This window comes from Natator depressus, chromosome 22 (assembly GCF_965152275.1).
Source record: "Natator depressus isolate rNatDep1 chromosome 22, rNatDep2.hap1, whole genome shotgun sequence".
NCBI classification, from domain to species: domain Eukaryota; kingdom Metazoa; phylum Chordata; order Testudines; family Cheloniidae; genus Natator; species Natator depressus.
The window spans coordinates 12533996-12558502 of NC_134255.1; the positions used below are offsets into that span (position 1 = coordinate 12533996).

A 24507-nucleotide genomic window follows, 5' to 3' on the forward strand; every position below is an offset into this window, starting at 1 on the left:
CTATTTGACTTGCCTAGCAAAGGAAAACAAAGTTATTTGCCCAGAGCCAAGCAGGCGAGCAGCATTTTGCACACTGTATTGGAGTCAGCCCCGGAACCGCTTGCCCTACTTTGAAGTTCAGGCAAGACTCAAATCCAGATTTCTAAGACAGGAAAAATTCACCAGGGATCAGAAGTGGAGCTTTGAGTTTGTCCGGTTCATTGGTCTCCAAGTTACTTTTTATTCTTTCTGCTCCAAAACAAGGCAAAACCCGTTGCTTCTTGTTGCATCGGGTGTAATTTGTCACTGGGATATGGCGCCCCCATGGGATGGACAATAGGATTTTGGAGAACAAAGGAATGCTCACACGTAACCATGGCAGGCTGAGTGGAATCGGTGCAACACCAGGTTAGGGTCTTGCTCATCCTCAACTGGGAGGACTGTATCCTGCATCTGTAGGGAGCAGAGAGAACTTTTTGGCCTAATCGAATAGGTCTTTTCTTGAAACGGATCAAAGTGGCAAAATTCTGATCCAAAGCCAAATCTTTGAGGGTTTGGTTCTGGGGTTCTAGTTTGGGTCCTTTCAAGTGACAGTCCTGATTCAGGTCTAATTTTTCCCAGTGTCATGAAATCCCTATGCTTTGGCTCGGGGTTGTGAACTCTCTCTTAGAATCTGGGATGGCTTTTGCTACCAGGGGTAGTTAATGACAGAATCCAAGATCGCTGAAGAGACAAAACCTTTTAATTCTCCAGTGTCCTGAGATGCTAGAGCAGAGAGTGAGTAATATAGCTTCCTACCAGCAGAGAGAGACAAGAAACTTAGGTTTTCCCACAAACAATGAGCAAAGCATGCATTTTTCAGTCGAGAGGGCTTTTGTTACAGATTGAGGAAAAACAACTAAGAAAGAACAAATATAAGAGTCTCCAAGAGAAAGAGAGAGAACACAATCTCTCTTTCTCACTCTGAACTGAAGCACAGAAAGGAAGCTGCCCCTGTGAAGATTAATTTACACATTTAAAGGTGTAGTACACAAAAACCAGAATTATGACATCTCTTTTTGGCAACATGCTGTAGCTATATACACTGCATAAGCTTACTGTGCAATATTAACCCCTTCCAAAGACGGCTGAGAATTCTAGTTCTTCCCCACCTCTCAGGAGGGAGTGCTCTTCTACTTGACAGATGGTAAAACCTTTTGATCACTACCGATCCGGGCAGTGTTTGAGTTGGTGACCATTAAATGAAAGGCCCTATGGAATACATCATTTCCTCTCCTCTGAGCCCATCACTCCACTTCAACCCTTTCCTCATCACCAAGTTCTTTCCCTTCTGAAGATCGATTTACCAGAAACAACCACATTTTAAAAAAAAAAGTTACCCCTACTTGCAATCGTTACAATTAAAGATCCAGCAAATTGCCAAGGGATTCATGTGTCTGTGGCTCACGTGACTCAGGAATCCGAATCCAAACAGCCACCGACAGAAAAGTGACCGTGCCCACACCAAGACAGAGGTGCTTTCTTCTGCCTGAACCTAATCGGAGCTGAGCATTCAAGAACCACAAGCCATTTCCAAACTGAAATCAATTTTTACAGCTGCCAAATGGAATGATTTGGAAGCGTTCCAGGAAGAAAAGGGTGTGTAGCTACATCACAACACATGAGATCCAGAGGTGGGTTTGGCCAAAAAAAAAAAAACACACCACCTGGTTCCCAATTTAGAAAACAACAACTCCAACAGCTTGTCCCCCACTTCCTGGAATTCGCCAGTTTTCTCCAGAGAAGATGGGAGGAACTCTGGGTGTAATTAACCAACTCTTCTCCATTGTACCTTATTTCATTAGTGTTAGACTCAAATTTACTCCATCCCTCCCCTGCATAACGGCTGCTTCTTATCTGTTTACTACTATATGTTTGGGATGTATCCAAGTCACAAAGTTTGGGGTGTTTATGCAGATCCTTCCATCTTTGGTTCATCCAGAGAAAGCTTTACAGGATTTTCCAATCCCAAGCATTCAACAACTACGAGTCAGGCTGCTATCATGAGATTTTTTAAAATAATATTGTTTTCCCTTCTGGTTTCTGAGTGCACCTAGGCCATGTTTTCAAGCCTTTTCACCAGACCAAGAGGGACAGAATTTTACCTTTTTAAAAAAGAAAGCAGAGATTCTCACATAATCACCTGACTCCAGAAGCTAGGACTTTCTGAAAAATCAGCAACTATAAAGGAGACCCATGATAAAAGTTAGTGTCTCAGCTCTTGTGATTTTAAGCTAGAGAGCAAAATGAAGGTCAGATTGTGCTGAGTTTCTCTGGGGTCTCTGTATGGAGGTCAAGGTAGACTGGGACAAGTGAACAGAAGGGCAGCAGGGAGACGGTAGGTTTCCTCCTCTCCTATGTTAAATTCAGGGAAATTATGCAATTTGCCTCAGTAAGAATGCAATTGCAGATTGCACAGCAAACTATTAGGAATATACTCACTGTGCCCCAACCCAGGGAGAGATTTCTGCAGGGGGATGAAGCAAAATGATGTGCCACAAACAACAAATACTATTGATACACAGATCATACACACCGGGAGGAGGGACTAGAACTCTAGACCTTCATCTGCAAAACCACAGGTATCTACCAACTGAGCTAAAGGGGATCTCCTAAGACTAGTAAAATAGTAGGCAAATTATCCTCTTGATGATCCACTAGAGGGTGACATAAATACATCACATGAAGCTACTGCATTAAAGGATTACTGGGGTGCAGAAAAGGAATTGCTCCGGCAAATCTAATCTAGATGTTCTCCCTATCTTGACATAGTTTGTTTTGGGGCCTCTGACCCCAAATAAAAAGCAAATGGAGAGCAAGCTAGTTTAAAGGAAGTCCCTTCCCTCATTGACTGGTTGGTCCCTTCACTAGTTGGCTGGTGGGTCTGCTCACTCTGACAGCCAATTGATGGGTTTCTTACCCAATCCTGGTGGGAAAAAAACCCGCATAAACAAAACAAAAAACAAATTGTGGGTGATGGAAAATTATCAAAGCTGTTCGGCTCACTTGCGCAATCCATTGGTGGAAGATGTTACATAAACATTTCATAAGACAGAGAATTATGGAGAGAACATCTCCCAACCTGCCTGCAATTACTACACAAAAACTCTTCCTTACCAACAGAGAGAAGGTTAAAAAAAAGAAGAAAAAGAGAGCACATCTGTTTTGTAACAGATCTATAAACATTTGGCAAAGGCTTACCTCATGAAAACATCCTGGAGACATCCTGCAAGCTGTGAAAGTCCAGGCTCACGCAAGGCGGTTAGAAAAAAGCATGCTCGCAGCTCAGATGTTACAGTGATGAAGGCCATGTCAGTAACAGGTAGATGGCTAGATAGCTAGGCAGGCAGACTGGCCCCACATTTGGTCCTATAAACTGCAGGTTGCATTTCCATGGGGTGACCTCAACACCTACTCTGTCCTCCTTCTTGTAAGACACAAAGTCACCTCTTCTTCCTCAACATTTCTGATGCAAAATGATTGCCCTCCCATCCCTCTCTTGGCAAGGCGGGTTTGTATTTACCAATAGTGAGGAACCCTTAAAGGGATGGGTTTGACATAGCACCCCCAAATCTGGATGCTTCTTCTAACCACCCAGACTAGAGTTTCACCCTAGACTGCATGCGTGTCGCCACCCTCACCGCATATTACATACACTACACATTAGGCAAAATGGTATGTTATGGGAGGATCCACCTCAGGGTGCTGTGAATGATCACACATTTATTATGTAGCTTGAATTTAGACTGTAAGCTCTTCGAGACACAGACCTCTCCTAGTTATCTAGCTCACAATGTTGTTGCATCTCAGCAGCTCCCAATCATTAATAAATGTATCCTCATAACACTCCAGTTGAGGTAAAGTTGCATTATTATTCCGATTTAACAGATGGTGAACTGAGGAACAAGGAGTTGAAGGGGAAGATTTTAATTCCCTCCCTCACACTGAGTAGTACCTCACTCCACAGATGGTCTCACTGAAATCACTCACAGAGTAAAGTGCTACTAAACCTGAGTAAGGGTGTGAGAACCTGACCTTGAGTGAGTTGGCTATGGTCACACAGGGAACTTGTGACAGAGATAGGAATCGAACACACAATGCCCAGGGTGCTGCTTTAACCACAAGACCACCCTTCATTTCTTGCCTGTTATGTGTTTATCTGTGAAGTACCTAGCACCCTTATGGGCACTATGAAGTAAAAATAATAATAAATAATAGCAACAATATTTATAGGTTTTCAGTTACCATTTCCCCACGTACTATCCTCAATTAACAGATGTCAAGACGTCAGGAACATAACATAAATTCAATGCAAACCCCCCACTCTGAAACTCTACATGTGGCAATATTATGTGTTGGTAGGAAGTTTAGGAGCAGGATTTGCAAAGGCTTTCAGCACAACACGGCATTCAGAGTTAGGCCATTACTGAATGCTTTGGAAAAACCCCATCCTAAAAGGTACAGAAGTCAGGACATTTATGAGTTATAGTTTCCTTCTCAAACATAATGCACCCACATTGCACCTCTGTGTTATTTTTGTTTTATTAAGCCGGGCCTAATCTTACATTTCACGATCAAACCCATGCTGTTAATAGTTATGCCTTAATATGTAGCTATTCTTATGGGGCTGTGGGAATCAAAGCGTTAAATACACAACAGTTACACCTTAAAATGTGTCACCTGTAACTTTACATTAACACATTTTTGTATGGAATTTCTTTAGTGTTGTTTTGTTTTTGAACAGGGAAAAAATAAGAAAAAGAAGTCCTCTCCTCAAAGCAATGAATTACATACATCAGAACGAACATGTGTAGAACAGGGCAATACAAATGGGGAAGAGGCAGAAGGAAGGAAAGGAAAAAAATAAACAAAAAAGAGCAAATGAAAAACGAACAGTTTGAATGAGTGCGTTGACTAAAGTAGCTGCTCAGGCAGATGTGTTCAGATAAATTGTAATTGTGCACATCATTAAATTAACGGGTGTTGTGTTTATTTCAGTGTACCGTATCCCCAGACACACAGAGGCTTGTGAGTGCCTTTATCTGGAGATGTGTATTTGGCGAGCACAGATTTGGCAAAGGGTGAACCGTGGTTAGCCAGGATATTCTTTCCAACTGATTCTAAGTTATTTTTTTATCTTGGCCAATATTGCTCGGAGTTGGCCAAGCTGCTTTTTCCACCAAAATCCACAGACCTGCTAAGCTTGCGGTTTATAAAATGAAGCCATTTGAGTTGAATGAGCAGCAGGAGAGACTCGGAGAGACGTGTAGAAAACCGTACGCTGAAATATTACATTTTGATTTATACCGTGTACTCATCACAGAACCCCGGCAACGCATTCTTTCCTGGCCTTCCCCTCTCCCCATTCATCCAAAATCCAGCTGCCATGAGCCAAGCTTATCTTCATTTCTTGCCCTGCTGCCCTGATCTCTTTCCACAGCGCAGCACTGCCCTCCCCCCTCCACTCCCTTTCCTCTCTCAAATTCAGGCTCTCCATCTTCAAAGCTCTCCAGTACTCCACCCCTGCCCACATCTTTGCTTTTCTCTCCGCTGCCCCCTTCCTGGGTGGTGTCCCTGACTCTCTCCTAAAGAATCCCTTGGGTCTATTTCTCCCACTACAGACCTCTTCCATGCTATGCCGCACACTTGAAAGGGCTCCTCTGGGTTCAGTCCTGCTCCCATTGAAGTCAGTGGCAAAACTCCCCCATTGATCTCAATGGGGCCAGGCCTGGTGCTTTAACATTCCCCGAGAGAGTCCTCATTCCAGGGACCATTCTGGCTGGGATGACCCTCCTCTGTTCTGTATAATGCCTCCTGAGCCCGAGAGCTGCCAGTCAGGGCTGGGACCATCTAAAGTGCCGTCCGCTGTGCAGTACTGATGTCCCCAGACCTATCATCCAGGCCGTGGGCAAAGAGGCGCCTGCTTGGCATCTGTGTAATGAGCTGTGAGAACCAGGTTTAGCCACCCCCACGCTGCAAGGCACCTCACGCCGTGTCCCACATTAGAAGGAAATTATCTTGGCATCAGCAAGAACTTGTGACTGCAGATGGCCTAGACCCGGTTCGACAGTGTTCCGTGATTGGCTCAGGCTAGTTTTGGCATCCCTGGGAGGAATTCTGTCCCAACACCAGAAGGAATTGGGACACGGCAACAGCAGCCAAAGGGACTGTTTTAAATACATACAAGCAAAATAAGTAAAGCAAGATCAGCTCTACCATACAATGTCATTTCTCTTTCCATTTCGGGGGCAGCCTAATGCTTAGAGGAGGGGGCTTGGAGCCAGTGTTCCTGGGACCTACTTCCAAATCTGCCACTAACTTCATTTATGGCCTTGGAGAAATCACCGTGGGACAAATTTTCCATGGAAGTGTGTTGCTTTAATTGGTCTGGCTGCCTGACTGGAGCCAATCCCCGGGCCTGATTTCCAAAGGTGCCAAATACATGCAGCTCCCACTGATTTCACAGGGAGTTCCGGCTGCCTGGCACCTCTGAAATATCAGGTCTATTGTCGGGCATCCCAAATTAGAGGCCTTGTTTGAAAACTGGCACCTGCCCCCTTTGTGCCTTGACTTGCCTTCTGAAAAATGGGTGTAGCACCCCCTCCTTTCCAGGGTGCCGAGAGGCCTTTAATTAATTAAACACTTGCCGATCTGTACAGATCTTCAGATAAAAGGCCCTAGAGAAATGCAAAGTTGTGTTATTACTGGTAACGATCATGTTAAGAGCCAGCAGAGCTATTTCTGTACATTTTGGTTTATCCAACTCAGGGCTTTAGAAAGAGCCTGGCCCCTAGATAAGTGTCATCTCTGTCTCTGAGCTTAGCTTTTACTGTGCAAACAACTGGTATGTCCCTACAAACAACTTTCTAAAGCCAGGGCAGCCCACTACAAGCTTGGGAAATATTTACTCAAGGATTACAGGAGTCCACTTGGAGAAAGGAATTTGCATGCACTCTGCAAATTCACCTGCTGGTGAATGGAGAGTGATTGGACTCTTGCTTGTGTGTTTCTGTGTGTAGCAGCAGCTCCTGAAAAGCTGGGTCCTGCTCAGAGTACCTGGGACAGGAGTGGCAGTATAGAAAATACCCAGAAACTTAGTCTTCTCTGGGGCAGCCTGAGACTAGGTGCCACTGAATGGGTGTGACTTGAGTAAGAAGTAACTTGAAGCTTTCTGAAGGTTTAAGGGTTTGGTCAGTGGGATACTGGGTCTTCAGGTCAAAAAGGACCATACGTTGTTACCAGCTGTTTGGTGGGTCTCATTCCAGCCACAAGTGGACGATATGTCCACATCCCCCAAACCACGTCCACAGTTAGTGTCCTTCTTGGCTGTCTCAGCAGAGCCACCAAGAAGAAAGAGGGGCCACCTAGACCAATGTCTAGACCACCTAGACCAGTTCTACAGTTCTGCCTCTCACACGCCAATGATGTTATAAATTAGATTCAGATTTCAAAAGAGCATTTGGCATTTGCTTTTGTGCCTCTGGTTCTGGCCAAGGGACCAATCAGAAGTGAGGAGTAGCTACCACCAGCTTCAGCAGACGGCTTGCACCCTGAAGGCAGAGACTTGGTGACTATGCTGGGAAGAGCTGCAGTGAGAAAAGGCTACTCACTTGGGGATTCTAGCCTGGCTAAAAACCCTGCACCCATGACATGGATGGTCCAATTTTGAAGACTTGTTTGTGGCATGGGGAGTTTCAACAAACAAATCTTAGGGGCTGGCACAGATCGTTGGAAGTTCACCATAAAGGACACCTTGAGCACAAGAGGATCAGCACTTTGTTGCATCCTGGCGGTTGAGCTGGGGCCAGAATCACTCATAGGCAAGGATGAGCCATGTGATGACACATGGTGCCTCTTTGTCCTGTGCTTTCTCTCCAAGCAGAACACCCACAGATGTGTATGGGAGTGGTGGCAAGAAAGAATATGGAAGGAGTGAGCAGTAGGCACTCCATGAGCAGCCAGAAGGAGCAGCGAGACCCTCTTGTCGGGGGGGGGAGGCGGGAAATGGGTTGAGAAAGAAGCAAAAAGGTGATTCTAGCACTTCTACCAACATGAAAGACCAACAGTGGTTTGGCAAAGAGGTCCCTCTGCACACGTGACCTAGCCCAAACCCTGTCATGTATAGAAATGGAAGAGGACAATACCTAAAGCCAGATCTTTCTCTGGATCCTTTCCCCAGTGGGTTGCATTTTGTAGGAGAACCAGCAAACAGATACAGGTCAGTGCTAGATGCACAAGTGCAGGGAAAGGTGGGGGAAACTTCAAAGGGGAAGGGATAGCCTGGCGTTCAGCTCATATTCTGTCTGTTGATACAGATGTGGAGAGTACAGGTGGTTTCGAGCCAATGAGGTTCTTTTCCAAAGTGGTCCCAAGGGAGGCAAAGCAAAACTAAGACGGGGGTGATACTGCAGGGCAAGGAGAGAGAAGAGAAAGTGAAATCTGAGCTGACACCTGGAGGAAAGAGGGAAGCAGGATGCAAACTGACACCAGACAGGAGGGCAAATCAGGGAGGGGGATGCAAGTCTGGAGGGCGCAGTGAAACCTGAGCTTCGCTGATACCCGCAGGAGAGCAAAGCAGGAACTGAAATGGCATGTGGGGAGCACATGGTATTGGGTGGTGGAGGGGGAGGCAGATAAAGTGAAATGAAACAGGATGAGAACCGCTCCCTAAGGGAGGAAAGCGCAGGTCTAACAAAATTATTAATAATAAAATGCTTAGATCTTCTGACTCAGAGCCCTGCTATCTAACCAGATGAATCTCCTTCCTCCCATAAATCTCTTTGAAGGAGCAAAGTGCTAAATTCATTTCCCAGCTTTGCCACAGACTGTCTGTATAACCTTAGGCCTGATATTCATGACTGCCACTAGTTTCAATAAAAAGAAAAGGAGGACTTGTGGCATCTTACAGACTAACAAATTTATTTGAGCATAAGCTTCCGTGGGCTACAGCCCACTTCATCGGATGCACGCAGTGGAAAATACAGTAGGAAGAGATATATACACACATAGAGAACATGAAACAATGGGTGTTGCCATACCCACTATAAGGAGAGTGATCAGTTAAGGTGAGCTATTACCAGCAGGAGAAAAAAAAAAAAAAGCTCACCTTAACTGATCACTCTCGTTATAGTGGGTATGGCAACACCCATTGTTTCACCTTCTCTATGTGTGTATCTATCGATCTTCCGACTGTATTTTCCACTGCGTGCGTCCAATGAAGTGAGCTGTAGCTCGCGAAAGCTTATGCTCAAATAAATGTGTTAGTTTCTAAGGTGCCACAAGTACTCCTCGTTCTTTTTGCAGATACAGACTAACACGGCTGCTACTCTGAAACTAGTTTCAATGGCAGCCATAGGTGCTCAGCACCTCTGAAAAAATCAGTCTCTCTGTGCTAGCCTCTCTCTGCTCCTGCTGATGTCATGGGATGTTTTACCATGGTCTTCCATTAGGAGCAGAGTTAGGCCAATGCTGAGTGCTTTGGAAAAGGCAACCCATCATAATGGCCTCAGTCAGCGAGGCCTAGTGGACAAGAGCATGGGACTGGGATTTAGGAGACCTGGGATCTATTCTCTGCCCTACCACTGTCCTGCTCGGCGACTTTGGGCAAGTCACTTCCCTTCCCCACGCCTTAGTTTCCCCATCTGTAAAATGGGGCTGGTGACACTGACCTCCCTTTGTAAAGTGCTTTGATATCTACTAATGAAAAGTGCTAAGTATGAGATTATTATTATTATTAGGTCTTATTACCCTTTGGTCACATCTCTTTAGCTGTCAGTGGATGCTACCCTCCCAATGCCACTTCTCCAAGCTATCACCTCCCTCCAGGCTCATCCATCCTAAAAGCATGAGTGTATCATCAACATTACAGGAGAGAATGTAAACCAACAGCAGAACTCTTAGTTATTCCCAGCCCTGGGTTTCCAGTGCATTCTGGTGCCTGAATGTCTGTAACCTACACTGTAATCTCCTTGGGCAGGGATATTCTTTATATTTGTACAGCATCAAACCCATCATTAGCACTAAACATATGACATCTTATCTGCAGGAATTGCCTACTCAGATGAAAGGAAACCAACATCACACTCCTTGATACTTCTATGCCACTGCCACACTGCTGTGTCAATAGACCTTCCAACCCTAGATCAATTCAGTCTCCTGCCACCCCATCAATAAACGCTAAACTTGCCTTGAAAGGTCCCGTGGCTCCCTCTGCTGGGAGAAGGGGGAAACCGAGTCTCCTTTCTGTTCCCGGACCTGCCAAGCAGATATTGGGGTCCCACAGGGCAGCTTCCCAGTGAATGAGAAATCAGTGATGTGGAGTCTGGTACATTCCTCATGTAACACAATATCGACAGAGTGTATTATATATTTATATAGCCTAACACTATATACCACATTTACACGATCCATACCAGTCCTTGAACAGAGGTGGGCCAAAATGGCAATCAGGCAATCCCCTCTTCCAGAGCTCTCAGCATACACCCCAGTGCCCTGTTCCCAGAAAGAATTTTGTCCCAAGAATTGACTCTGGTCAGAAAGATTTAGTCAGAGAGAAAATTCTCTTGCTGTTTGAAACAGCTCCCGCAGCAGAGTCTCCATCACAAAATTAACAATACAGCATTTATTTAAAGACTGAACATTGCCTGCACACTAAGAGCTTGCGAGACTATGTGTAAGAGCACTATCTGGGGACTCCCGCCACAACATATGCATGGAAAAACTCCCCCAAGTGTCCATGGGCTTTGGATCAGACCTTTTGCAGGTGTATCTGTTTGGCTTTGTGCTGTGCATCGAATTTCACCAAGCAAATTGAGTCCAAACACAGTTAGTCTGAGAAAGAAGCCGTGTTTGCTGAATCACCCAGTTCCCTCACTGACACAGTTTGGGAGACATCCCACACCCCGGGGAGAAGGTTTATTGCTACCTGTTTCCTTGGATGTAAACCAGCATTAGACTCAACCAAAAAGCCAAGCCAGACAGGCAAAGCAGGAGCTGCCTGTCTCTCTCTTTCTCTCTTCACCCCATATATAAACCCACATGAAAAACTACATTGGAAGGATGTGTTCAGGTTGTGACGTCAAGGGCTCAGAAGTTAGAAGGTGCCAGAATTAAGGCTGCCCAAAAGAGGAGATTAGAAGCTTTTGATGGTGTGAGATTTGTCATCTCCAGAAATGATGAGCACCCAGAGCTCCAGATGAAGGCAGGAGCACAGAAGCTGTTAAAGTCAGCCCCAACATGTGTTTAGATCCAGATTTCTTCAGCTCCAGTTTGAAATCCTGAACAATGGACTAAGAGCTTAAGTAAAAACAAAACCAAAACCAACCTTCCCCCTCCCTCCAAAATCCCCACTGTCTGATTTTTCTTGGATACCTGTAACAGAGACACCATTTTAGGGGCTGACCAAATGCCCTTTGAAGTCAATGGAAAGACTCCCACAGACTTCAGGGGCCATTGGATTAGTCTCTTAACATCTAGGTGGGACTGGACAAAAATGTCACATAATCTTGGCCCTCCAGTTCCAAACTGGAGTAAGTTATGGATGGAGCCTTGTGACGTTATTGACATAATCTGGGACCGTATAGATCATTGTTGCAACCAAGGTCCTGTAGTGGCACCAAATCTTGTACAAAGGGGGTAAAAGGAGATGTCTAAGACAAGGTTATGGTTTGCTGGTTATGATTATGCTATCTGTGTGCATGCATCATTTTTGTATTTAAAGATGTAAGTATTGGCTCTATACTGTCTGTATTTCAAACTTATGCTATGCTTCTGGGTGACACCCCAGACAAGTTGGTGTCAGCTCTGCCTAGCCTGCTTGATGGCCCATTAAGGACCATCAGCTGTACAACTGACCCATTGAGAGGAGGCAGACATGCCTTGGGACTAAGCAAGGTATGCAGGGACCTGCCTATGGACACAACTCTGAGGTTTTTCCAGGCCATGGGATGGACAGCTTGTCTTTGGGACAAAGAAAGAAACACCACATGGCAAGAGACTATAAAAGGCTGATGCCCTCATCTCCATCTTGTCTTCAGTCCTGCTTCCTACCTCTGGAGGGACTTTGCTACACAGAAGCATTGAACAAAGGACTGATAGACTCATCCCAGCTGGGGATGTTCTCCAGAGACTTGATTTGAACCTGCAGTTTATTCTATCACTGCTGCAAGCCTGAACCAAGAACTTTGCCATTACTCTATGTCATTGATTCCATTTAACCAATTCTAGCTCTCATCTGTATCTTTTTCCTTTTATGAATAAACCTTTAGATTTTAGATTCTAAAGGATTGGCAACAGCGTGATTTGTGGGTAAGATCTGATTTGTATATTGAGCTGGGTCTGGGGCTTGGTCCTTTGGGATCGAGAGAACCTTTTCTCTTTTACTGGGGTATTGGTTTTCATAACCATCTGTCCCCATAACGAGTGGCACTGGTGGTGATACTGGGAAACTGGAGTGTCTAAGGGAATTGCTTGTGACACTTGTGGTTAGCCAGTGGGGTAAAACTAAAGTCTTCTCCATCTGGCTGGTTGGGTTTGCCTTGGTGTGCACAGAAACCCCAGCCTTGGGCTGTGACTGCCCTGCTTGAAGCAATTGGTCCTGAATTGGCACTCTCCGTTGGGTCCTGCCAGAACCAGCCTCGTTACAAGCCTGAACAGAGAGAATCACAGACGATACAGATGAAACAACACTTGCCCTTGCTCTCATTGGGTTCGTCTGTACCAGAGAGGTATTTCAACTGTATATAACAACTATGGCTAACACAAACCAGCACATCTACATGTAACAATGCTGTTGGCTGGGCTGTCACTGGGATTGAACTCAGGTTCTAAAAGCACAAGCCTCTACCTAGTGAGATAAAGGACTTACTAATTCTGCACATGCTCTATGGGGGGACAGAGAGCCACGCTTTGTTAGCATGGGTTACACACATCTGCTATTCATATATAGATAGCTGGTTGTTACCACAGTGGACTGTACCATGTTAGCAGACATGACTAATGTCAACACCTACCACAGGTGCTGGAATTAGGCATGCTACCGCACCCCCTGGCTTGAAGTGGTTTCCATCATATACGGGGTTTGCAGTTTGGTTCAACGGCTCTCAGCACCCCCACTATCCAAATTGTTCCATCATTCCTGTTTGCAACTGACTTCTACTGGGGAAGGATCAAACCTATTATGCCAGACATTTTGCTGTTGTGGGCTTGTTTCCTACTGTATATTATTTTGGCAAGGGTTTGTGTTTCTCTGGGAGACAAAGTAGTCAACCAACTAACTGTTACACAATAAAACGGGATGGAGAGATTAATGAAAGCATTGATGATGCATACCTGTCTGACAGTCTGATAAATAGAAGGCGTATACATGGAAAGTGATGACCTGATGTTTAATTCCCCCCTCTAGTCATTACGAAGAAATCCTGTCTAGATGGGTGGCCAGCAGTGGGGAGTCTATGGGGAAACAGCCCATTGCTGAGTCTGCATTTCTGGTGTAAATCACTCAACGTAGTAGGCCCCAATCCTGCTCTGGGTCTGAGCCAAAGTCTAGTGAAATCAATGGCACTCTTTCCATTGACTTCAAGTGGCTTTAGATCCAGCACAATATTGTATTTTCACTGCCTATTTCTATCTCGAGGGAAATTTCCCTTATGACTAGTTCTGAGTCGCTCAGGTGATCCCTTTGGCTCATGGAAGTTCCCTGCTGTCAGTTCTGGAGTCCACAGAGTCGGAGTCACAAGGCTTTTTTGTTTTTAGTGTGGTTTTCCAATGGAAGGCAACAGAGCTTGTTAAGACACCTTTGATGGGGAGGGATTCATAGAATCATAGAATACCAGGGTTGGAAGAGACCTCAGGAGGTCATCTAGTCCAACCCCCTGCTCAAAGCAGGGCCAATCCCCAATTTTTGGCCCAGATCCTTAAATGGCCCCCTCAAGGATTGAACTCACCACCCTGGGTTTAGCAGGCCAAAGCTCAAACCACTGAATTATCCCTCCCTCCATTGAGCCACCCCAGCCCAGATGAGCCAAAGCCAACAAACAGATAATGGCCCACTCACACCTTCTCAGATGGAAACCACCAGGGCAAACCTTGAGGGGCAGAATGTGCAGCGGGAAAGGGGAAGGGGCAGAACAGCCCGTCCATCACCAAGGTAATGAATTTGCAAGTGATTATGGCCCTAAAAGCTGAAGAACATGAAACTCAGAGACAAGTGCATCACAGCTGCATGTATGCAAAATCTGCTCAGATCCCTAACGACAGCCCTGAGATAGCCACAGCCTCTTATGGCTTTCCCCTTCCCAACCCTATGGCTAGAGGCCAGAGCTAACCCATAAATCTGCCGCCTTCCACATCTGTCTCTAGACCTCCTCCTCCTTTGGGCTCTGAGGATCTGATCCAGAGTCCACAGAAGTCAGAGTAGGAGTCTTTCCCACTGACTTCAGTGAGCTTTGGAGAAGGTCCTACAGCATTTTAGGAGCTGGGATCTACGGTGTAAGAAGTGCTGACTCCACCTGCCTCACCTGAGGGTTTTGACCTGGGACTCAGTTTCGGGGGGATTTCTCAATACGGTCTCCAAAAATCTCCAGACAATCAGAGGGTGCTGCAGGTGCCATGGCTGCAGATGCTAGGGCTGTCAATTAATCGCAGTTAACTCACGTGATAACTCAAAAAAAGTAATCGCTACTAATCGCACTGTTAAACAATAGAATGCCAATTGAAACTTATTTAATATTTTTGATGTTTTTCTACATTTTCAAATATATTGATTTCTATTACAACACAGAATACAAAGTGTACAGGGCTCACTTTATCTTATTTTTATTACAAATATTTGCACTGTAAAAATGATAAAAGAAATAGTATTTTTCAGTTCACTTCATATAATTACTGTAGTGCTGTCTCTTTATCGTGAAAGTATAGCTTGCAAATGTAGATATTTTTGTTACATAACTGCACTCAAAAACAAAACCATGTAAAACTTTAGAGCCTAAAGTCCACTCAGTCCTACTTCTTGTTCAGCCAATCGCTAAGACAAATAACTTTGTTTACATTTATGGGAGATACTTCTGCCTGCTTCTTATTTACAATGTCACCTGAAAGTGAGAACAGGCGTTCGCGTGGCTCTTTTGTAGCTGGCGTTGTAAGGTATTTACATGCTAGATATGTTAAACATTCGTATGCCCCTTCATGCTTTGGCCACCATTCCAGAAGACATGCTTCAATGCTGATGATACTCGTTAAAAAAGTAATGTGTTAATCATGGACAGTGGGTGAAACTTCCCCTGGGGGAGGCGAGCTCCTTGTCCTGCCTCTTCTGCCCATGGCCCTGCCCACGCTCCATCCCTTCTCCGCCCCAGGCCCTGCCCCTGCTCCCGCCCACCGCTGACTCGCCACTCACCTCTTCACCCCCCCAGTAAAGACCTCCCTCCACTCACCTCCTCCCCCACCCACCTGCTGCTAGCCCACCTGCTGCGAGCCTCCTCACCTCCCCGCCTGCCACAAGACCCCCACCCACCTGCCGTGCAGCTGGCTAGCCCCTTGCCTCCTCACCCTGCTGCTGCCCCCCCTCCCCGCTGTGAGACCCTGCCCCCTTTTCACCTTAAAGCACTAAGAACATTCTCTAAGGGAACGGAACAGACAACAGCTATAGATCAATTGCCAGATGGATTCTCCTCGGCATGGCAGGGAATTTGACCAGTGTATATTGTATAGAGAGAGACACGGCTTTTCACGCTACCTGCGCCAAACTGAAGCCTAATCTCTCCTTTTGAAAAAGTCGGTCATTGACAGCCTGCATTAGGGCAGTAGTTTAATCACCTTTCTTACACAGAATTCCCTGACAGACTCTTTTACTTAAGCTGGGTTTGAATAAAATGACTAGATCAAGAATTTGGAAACTGTTTTTAACCCCAAATCATACATTTTCCTACAATATAAAAGCCAGCTGAATGTGGCCAAAGGGAAAGGCTTCCTGGGAGTTGGCAAATGCCTGTTAAATGGCTTCATTACCATTTTAGTGGCCCTTTAACAGTTTCAGTGATCTGCTACAAGGTCTCTGGAAGGCTTTTTCACCTGTGTAAAGTTATTTAGGGATCACCTCCTCTCTCCCCTGCCTGCCACTCACATCCTCACACACACATCCCGCCCCCATTCACCACGGGGAGGGGGAGTGAGGTGGAGAGACGGGGGACCTCCGAAAGGGGAGGGGGGTATGGTGGAGGAGGAGAGAGGAAGAAGAGTTGGCGGATGTGATTGCAGAGCCATTGGCCATTATCTTTGAAAACTCATGGCGATCCGGGACCTCCCCCGATGACAGGAAAAAGGTTAATGTAGTGCCCATCTTTAAAAAAGGGAAGGAGGAGGATCCTGGGAACTACAGGCCCATCAGCCTCACCTCAGTCCCTGGAAAAATCATGGAGCAGCTTCTCAAGGAATCAATTCTGAAGCACTTAGAGGAGAGGAAAGTCATCAGGAACAGTCAGCATGGATTCACCAAGGGCAAGTCATGCCTGACTAATCTAATGGTCTTCTACGATGAGATAACTGGCTCTGTGGATGAGGGGAAAGCGGTGGACGTGTTATTCCTTCACTTTAGCAAAGCTTTTGACACGGTCTCCCACAGTATTCTTGCCAGGAAGTTGAAGAAGTATGGGCTGGATGAATGGACTATAAGCTGATAGAAAGCTGGCTAGATAGTTGGGCTCAAAAGGGTAGTGATCAATGGCTCCATGTCTAGTTGGCAGCCGGTATCAAGGGAAGTGCCCCAAGGGTCGGTTCTGGGGCCAGTTTTGTTCAATATCTTCATAAATGATCTGGAGGATGGCGTGGATTGCACCCTCAGCAAGTTTGCAGATGACACTAAACTGGGAGGAGAGGTAGATACGCGGGAGGGTAGGGATAGGATACAGAGGGACCGAGACAAATGAGAGGATTGGGCCAAAAGGAATCTGATGAGGTTCAACAAGGACAAGTGCAGAGTCCTGCACTTAGGACGGAAGAGTCCCATGCACCGCTACAGACAAGGGACCGAATGGCTCGGCAGCAGTTCTGCAGAAAAGGACCCAGGGGTTACAGTGGACGAGAAGCTGGATATGAGTCAACAGTGTGCCCTTGCTGCCAAGAAGACCAATGGCATTTTGGGATGTATACGTAGGGGCATTGCCAGCAGATCGAGGGATGTGATCGTTCCCCTCTATTCGACATTTGTGAGACCTCATCTGCAGTACTGTGTCCAGTTTTGGGCCCCACACTACAAGAAGGATGTGGAAAAATTGGAAAACGTCCAGCGGAGGGCAACAAAAATGATTCGGGGATTGGAACACATGACTTATGAGGAGAGGTTGAGGGAACTGGGATTGTTTAGTCTGCGGAAGAGAAGAATGAGGGGGGATTTGATAGCTGCTTTCAACTACCTGAAAGGGGGTTCCAAAGAGGATGGATCTAGACTGTTCTCAGTGGTAGCGGATGACAGAACAAGGAGTAATGGTCTGAAGTTGCAGTGCGGGAGATTTAGGTTGGATATTAGGAAAAACTTTTTCACTAGGAGGGTGGTGAAACACTGGAATGCGTTACCTAGGGAGGTGGTGGAATCTCCTTCCTTAGAAGTTTTTAAGGTCAGGCTTGACAAAGCCCTGGCTGGGATGATTTAGTTGGGGATTGGTCCTGCTTTGAGCAGGGGGTTGGACTAGATGACCTCCTGAGCTCCCTTCCAACCCTGATATTCTATGATTCTATGATAAGACTGAGAAGATAGCAGCAGTCCCTGGGAGCCTCGGGGAAGGGTCAGAGCAGGGAGGGGAAGAGGCGGGAGGGGGGTCACCACAGCCCAGGTGTTGGGCGGCAGGGATGGCTGCACTAGGAGAGGCACCGCCTCCCCTTGCTTATTATATCCACCACACGTGGCATTAATTAAGTTTGTGACTGAACTCCTTAGGGGAGAATTGTGTGTCTCCTGTTCTGTTTTACCTGCATTCTGCCATATATTTTATGTTATAGCAGTCTCGGGTGATGACCCAGCACATGTTGTATGTTTTAAGAACACTTGCACCGCAGGTCTGACTAAACAGAAAGAAGGCACCAATGTGAGATTTCTCAAGATAGCTACGGCACTTGACCCAAGGTTTAAGAACCTGAAGTGCCTTCCAAAATCTGAGAGGGACGAGGTGTGGCGCATGCTTTCAGAGGTCTTAAAAGAGCAACACTCCAATGTGGAAACTACAGAACCTGAACCACCAAAAAAGAAAATCAACCTTCTGCTGGTGGCATCTGACTCAGATGATGAAAATGAACATGTGTCGGTCCACTCTGCTTTGGATCATTATTGAGCAGAACCCATCATCAGCTTGGACGCATGTCCTCTGGAATGGTGGTTGAAGCATGAAGGGACATACGAATCTTTAGGGCATCTGGCACGTAAATATCTTGCGACCCCAGCTACATCAGTGACATGAGAACACCCGTTTTCACTTTCAGGCGACATTGTGAACAAGAAGTGTGCAGCATTATCTCCTGCAAATTGTAACCAAACTTATTTGTCTAAGCGACTGGCTGAAGTAGGACTGAGTGGACTTCTACACTCTAAAGTTTGACATTGTTTTATTTTTGAATACAGTTTTTTGTGTGTACATAATTCTACATTGGTAAGTTCAATTTTCATGATAAAGAGATTTCACTACAGTGCTCGTATTAGGTGAATTGAAAAATACTATTTCTTTTGTTTTTTACAGTGCAAATATTTGTAATAAAAAATAAATATAAAGTGAGCACTGTACACTTTGTATTCTGTGTTGTAACTGAAATCTATATATTTGAAAAGGTAGAAAACATCCAAAAATATTTAAATAAATAGTATTTTATTATTGTTTAACAGCGCGATTAATCGCGCGATGAATTTTTTTAATCGCTTGACAGCCCTAGCAGATACCACAACCAGGAACCTAACTTTGACTAGAACACAGTGGCAGGGAAGAGTCCAGGGAAGGCTGCAAAGGAGATGGCTCTTGAGACCCACTCATATTCAGATGAATTCACTTATATCTGGAAACAGATCTTTTTTAAAATGTCAGGGCAGTCTATGTTTGTCAGATGTTCCTGCCCTCGGTTATCTTGCAAAGGGAAATCTGCAGGGGAATCTGCAGCTTTTCAGCTCCCCATCCCAGGAACATAGTGTTGACCCAGGCACTGCCAGAACTCAAACCACCCTCACCATGCCTGTCCCTCACACTTAGGGGCATCGGCCCCGTGCACCCAGATACGTATCCTCTGGGTGGAGGGCGACAATGTCATACACAATAGAACGTCTGTGACACCCTGGAGTCAAGGCTGGATTCTCCCACAGTGGAACAAAAATCCCTTTCATAGTGTGATTAAAAAAAAAAAGAAGTTCATGTGGATTTAAACAAAATCTTAAATCAACAAATTGCCTATCGACTAGAAAGGCCAATACAGAGAAGCAGCATCAGTCATCCTGACCAACGAGGGACAGTTTCTGGGGACCCAACGAGAACAGCAAATGCAACGACCTGCCTCGCAAAAGGAGAGGAATGTTTGGTAGATCTTACCTGTCTGTTAAAGTCCAGCCCATTTCGTTCATTTCCTACAACGAGAAGAATAAGAATGAATCTTGGTGTTGCTATAGAGACTAGAGACCCCACGAAGCCTCGCTGTGCTCGGCCCTGTACAAACATACATGAAGACCTGCTCCTTTCCCCGACAAGCATACAGTTCAGTGCAGGGCAAGATGCAACAAGTGAGTGTGGCAAACAAAGGCAGGGAGATGGGGGGGGCAGGATGGAAGCAATGAAAATAAGATCATGCGGTTACAAAGGTGGCTGTTGCGCAACTCAGTGGTTCCCGAAGGTACCGAATCTTTACTGAAATGAATAGAACCAGTTCTCACCGGGTGATGCTCCCACTGTACTGTCACAGGGGAGCTCAACAGAGGTGGGGCTTGGGAGCAAGCAGCCTCCTTAGAGATTACCGAGGGAGGGTGTTCCCTAATTCCTGGCTATCCAGCAACTAGGAAGCAAGTGCAGAGAAGCTGTGGGAGAGGCTGGCAAACAGGTGATGAGGCTGTTCACCTGCCATTCTTGAGGGAATTTGTGGCACTGAGTAATTACAGGAGATCTAAGGGAATGGAAGGTGCTGTGGGGTTGTGCTAAAAAGGCGACTCCTTGATTCATAGGCAGGTAGGCAAAACCAAGGGGAATCAGACAGGATCCAACCCGAAGACACAGCACAGGCCCTCACTCATTTCCCTTGGATGATCAACATATTACCCGCCTCCCCTCACCTCCGGCCCCCAAATCCCTGAGTTCACTGGAATCTGGAATCCAAACCTGGACCTGAATTTTCAGCCAGTCTCTACAATGGCTTGAGCCAAACCTCCCAGATCAGAATCCCAAACTTTAGAGAGTTCAGATCCTGGATCCAAATTTTCCAACAAAGGCTCATGTCTCATAGGTGCGGCCATTCTCAGCATCACACCTTCCTCCTTCTGCTCTTTCCCGCCAAACACAGGCAGCTGGGTCTGCCTGGCCGTTACCCATCCCTTTCTGTTCTGCTCCTTCAGGGTCTTTAAGGCTCTTGGACCCAGTTATCTCACTATAAAAGACACTAGCTGGGAGGGGGTTAGTTTGTACAAAACATCTGGGCTGGGATTTTCAAAAGGAGCCTGAGGGGATTAGGCACCCAATGGGAATGTCAATTAGCATTGGGTGCCTAACTCCTTTTGGCTCCTTTGGAAACAAATCTGAGGGTAGGCAAAAAAAACCCTTTCTTCCATTTATTTAAGCCAATGATTTCTCAAGAACTAATAATATAAATCAATGTTTCTATCTAGTTTCGATGTACACAGGCTTGCATGATTGTAGTATCTTCTTTAATCTCACTGGAGGAACATGCTGCGCAAGCAGTAAGGATCCTTGTTTGAAAGCTAATCTTGCCCAGCATTAGGCACCCAGAAAGAAAACACACGAACGAGTCAGATCCTCAACTGCTGTAAAACACCGCTCCATCAGCTTCAGCGGTGCTCCCCTGGTTCAGATCAGCTCAGAACCTGGCTCTTGGTGCTCTGCCAGATTCAGAAGGAACCTAAACCTCCCAAGCCTGGAGTTCTGCTCTGAAGCTGGAACCTTTCATTTCCAAGCAAGGTCTGAACTGGCAGAGTGAGTCCAGCCCTCTTTAATCACGAGGGTGTGTGGCAATCTGGGAAAGCTCCCGGTACTGAAATGAGGGGATGTCGTGCTTTGAGAACATCTCCCCCAACCCTCAGAGTACTTCCCCCAACTCCCACTTTGAGGGTGCTCTGGTTGGAAGGAATAATCATGATCGGCTATCAATAACACTGCAGGCAAAGAGCCAACTCCTCTCCCTGGTTCACCTGGCAGCCAGCAGGTATGTGGCTGCTTTGCATAATGCTGGCACCAGCTGTGGTGCGAGTTTGCCTGGGGAGGTTTCTCTAGGGATGGGAGGGGAGAGCAGCAGCAGGGTTCCGGCTGGATTTTTTGCCGGGAGTGTTTTGTTTACAACTGAAAAGACAAACAGTTCACAACCAACGCAGCCCCTGTTCGGATCCCCGCTGTCAGAATCACAACCAGCGCAACCCCTGTTTGGATCCCCAGTGTCACCATCACAACCAGTGCAAAAATATGTAGGAATGACAGAATAGATCATGATGGTGGGGGAGTGGGACTATATGTGAAAGAAAGCATAGAGTCAAATATAGTAAAAATCGTACATGAATTAAACAGTACGATAGACTCTCTAGGGATAGAAATTTCCCACTTGAATAAGAAGAGTGTAGCAGTAGGAATATACAATGGCGATGGTGACTGTGAAAAACTGAAGGAGAAGAGAGGGGCTACAAAAACAGAAAACCCAGTTACAAGGGAGGATTTCAACTATGTTGTCTATGAGCATGTCACCTCAGGATGTGATAAAGAGAGAACATTTCTAGACACCAATAATGGCTGCTTCTTAGAACAGCTTTCCCTGGAACCCATAAGGGGAGAGGCAATTCTTGATTTAGTCCTAAGTGACGCACAGTGTCTGGTCCAAGAGGTGAATATAGCTGAACTGCTCGGTAATATCAACCATGATGTAATTAAATTTAACATCCTTGTAGGGGGGAAAATACCAAAGAAACCCACCACAGTAGCATTTAACTTCCTTTTAATTTACATGTTATTAGGCTCCTCACTTTTGTGTAGTTCAAAAACGGGAACAGTCACAAGAGAGAAATGCCTGCAAGCCGTATGGAAACTTTTAAAAAACACGATAATACAGACTCTAACTATATGTATACCCCAAACAATAATTTTCTTTAAAAAAATAAGACAAAAAATTCCATCCTGGCTAAACAACAGAGTAAAGGAAACAGAGACAAAAAGGCATCCTTTAAAAATTGGAAGTCAAAACCTGCTAAGGAAAATAGAAAGGAACTTAAACTCTGGCAAGTCAAGTGTAAAAGTATCATCAGGCAGGCCAAAAAAGAATTTGAAGAGCAACTAGCACAAGGCACAAAAACTAACAGCAATTTTGTTAAGTACATCAGAAGCAGGAAGCCTGCCAAACAATCAGTGGGGTCCCTGGACAATTGAGGCGCTAAAGGAAGACAAGGCTATTGTGGAGAAGCTAAACAAATTCTTTGCATCGGTCTTCATGGTTGAGGATGTGAGTGAGATTCCCACACCTGAGCCATTCTTTTTTGGTGGCAAATCTGAGGAACTGTCCCAGACTGAGGTGTCAGTGGAGGAAGTTTTGGAACAAATTGATAAATTAAACAGAAATAAGTCACCAGGACCAGACGGTATTGACTTAAGAGTTCTGAAGGAACTCAAAGATGAAATTGCAGAACTACTAACTGTGGTATGTAACCTATTGCTTGGATCAACCTCTGTACCAGATGATTTGAGGATAGCTAATGTGACACCAATTTTTAAAAAAAGGTTCCACAGGCAATCCTGGCAATTACAGGCCAGTAAGGCTAACTTCAGTACCAGGCAAACTAGTTAAAACTATATTAAATAACAGAATGACCAGAACACACAGATATGATGGGGAAGAGTCAGCATGGCTTTTGTAAAGGGAAACCATGCCTCACCAATCTACTAGAATTTTTTGAGGGTGTCAACAAGCATAGGACAAGGGTGAGCCATTGGATATAGTGGCACTGGCCACTGTTGGAAGACGGGATACTGGGCTTCCCTTGGGGTGGCTGGGTTGCATCCCTTTGCATTTTAGCTTCTCATGTGAGGCAGTGGGGCTGTGGGGGGAAATTCTGTTGCTGTTTCCCTGTTAAAGCATAAGATCTATTACTGCTAACTCCTTGGGTTAGTTTGTCTTCTCTCCCTTTTCCCCTCATGATGAAGAAGCTGGGTCAGGCCTACGATATGGTTAGTGGGCAGGGATGTTTCATTTGCAGAATTTCTCTGTCTCTTAAACTTCCTGTTTGTGACAAATAGAGAAGTAGAGGAGGCAGGCAGCCAGCTCGGAGGCAGGCAGCCAGCTCTCGCGGCAATGGAGAGAAAAGAAATCAAGAGTCAAGAAAACACAAGCTACAGTTACCTCATGACACAACAATCCGTCTTACGACATCTTCTGAGACCATGCGCTAGTTACCTGCAGGGGGCATCAGTTTGCCAAGAAAGCAATCTATTGCCAAAATACTGATTACATGACCAGGGTTGTAGACAGAATGCTTCCCCCAAAACCTAAATTAATTCACCCTACATTTTGAGTGAGCTGCACAGAATGGAAGGGGATTTGGTCACTAGGAAATTTCAGATTTGGACTGCACACAGAGGGCAAGTTAAATCTTTACAAGGAGGGGCTGGGCAATTCACAGGGGGGGGGAAGAGATTTTCCATGTGCTGCTTTGGAGAATTACATTCTGTGCAGTTGAACAATGAAAGAGGAATAATGCCAAGGAAGGAACAATGCCAGACAGACATTAAGTATGCTAGCTGCAATTATTTATCCAGTAAAATGGCGTGGCAGCATCACACAGGGGGCAGTGGGAAGAAAATTATTGCAATGGGATGATTTATAAATTGGAAACAAATTGTTAGGAAACTGGCTTGCTCACATTGATTGTCTAGTGTCATGATTGTTGCTCCCATCAGCTCCATCATGTTGACTATCACATGATATTCAATGCTCACTCAGCAGTGGGGAAGGAAAAGCCCCCAGCAGCAGTCATTAGAGTTATAAATGGCATTCTAAAGGAGCAAAACCTCTTAGCTGCATTGAAATGGACTCTTATATTAAGGATCCAGTTAAAAGTAATTGAACAAATAGAACGGTACAAATGAATTTAATGATCAAAATGAAAAGAATTGGGTAGTTACATTGTTTGCTTTTGCATCTCACTCAGCTTGGACAATTCATAGAGTTTAAGGCCGGAAGCGACCATCATCTAATCTGAATGCCTGAATAGGCAGGAGATTTTACCCGGTGATTCCTGCATCCAGACCATCAACTTGTGGCTGAGCC

General features: G+C 45.5%; 1 protein-coding gene across 1 annotated transcript in view; it reads right to left on the minus strand.

Moving 5' to 3' along the window:
* Nucleotides 1-24507, minus strand: part of POU2F3 (POU class 2 homeobox 3) — a 66884-nt gene that overhangs the window by 18923 nt on the left and 23454 nt on the right. Inside the window, exon 5 of the mRNA XM_074936527.1 lies at nucleotides 19575-19609. Coding sequence (XP_074792628.1) covers nucleotides 19575-19609 — 35 coding nt within the window. The remainder of the gene's footprint in view (nucleotides 1-19574; nucleotides 19610-24507) is intronic.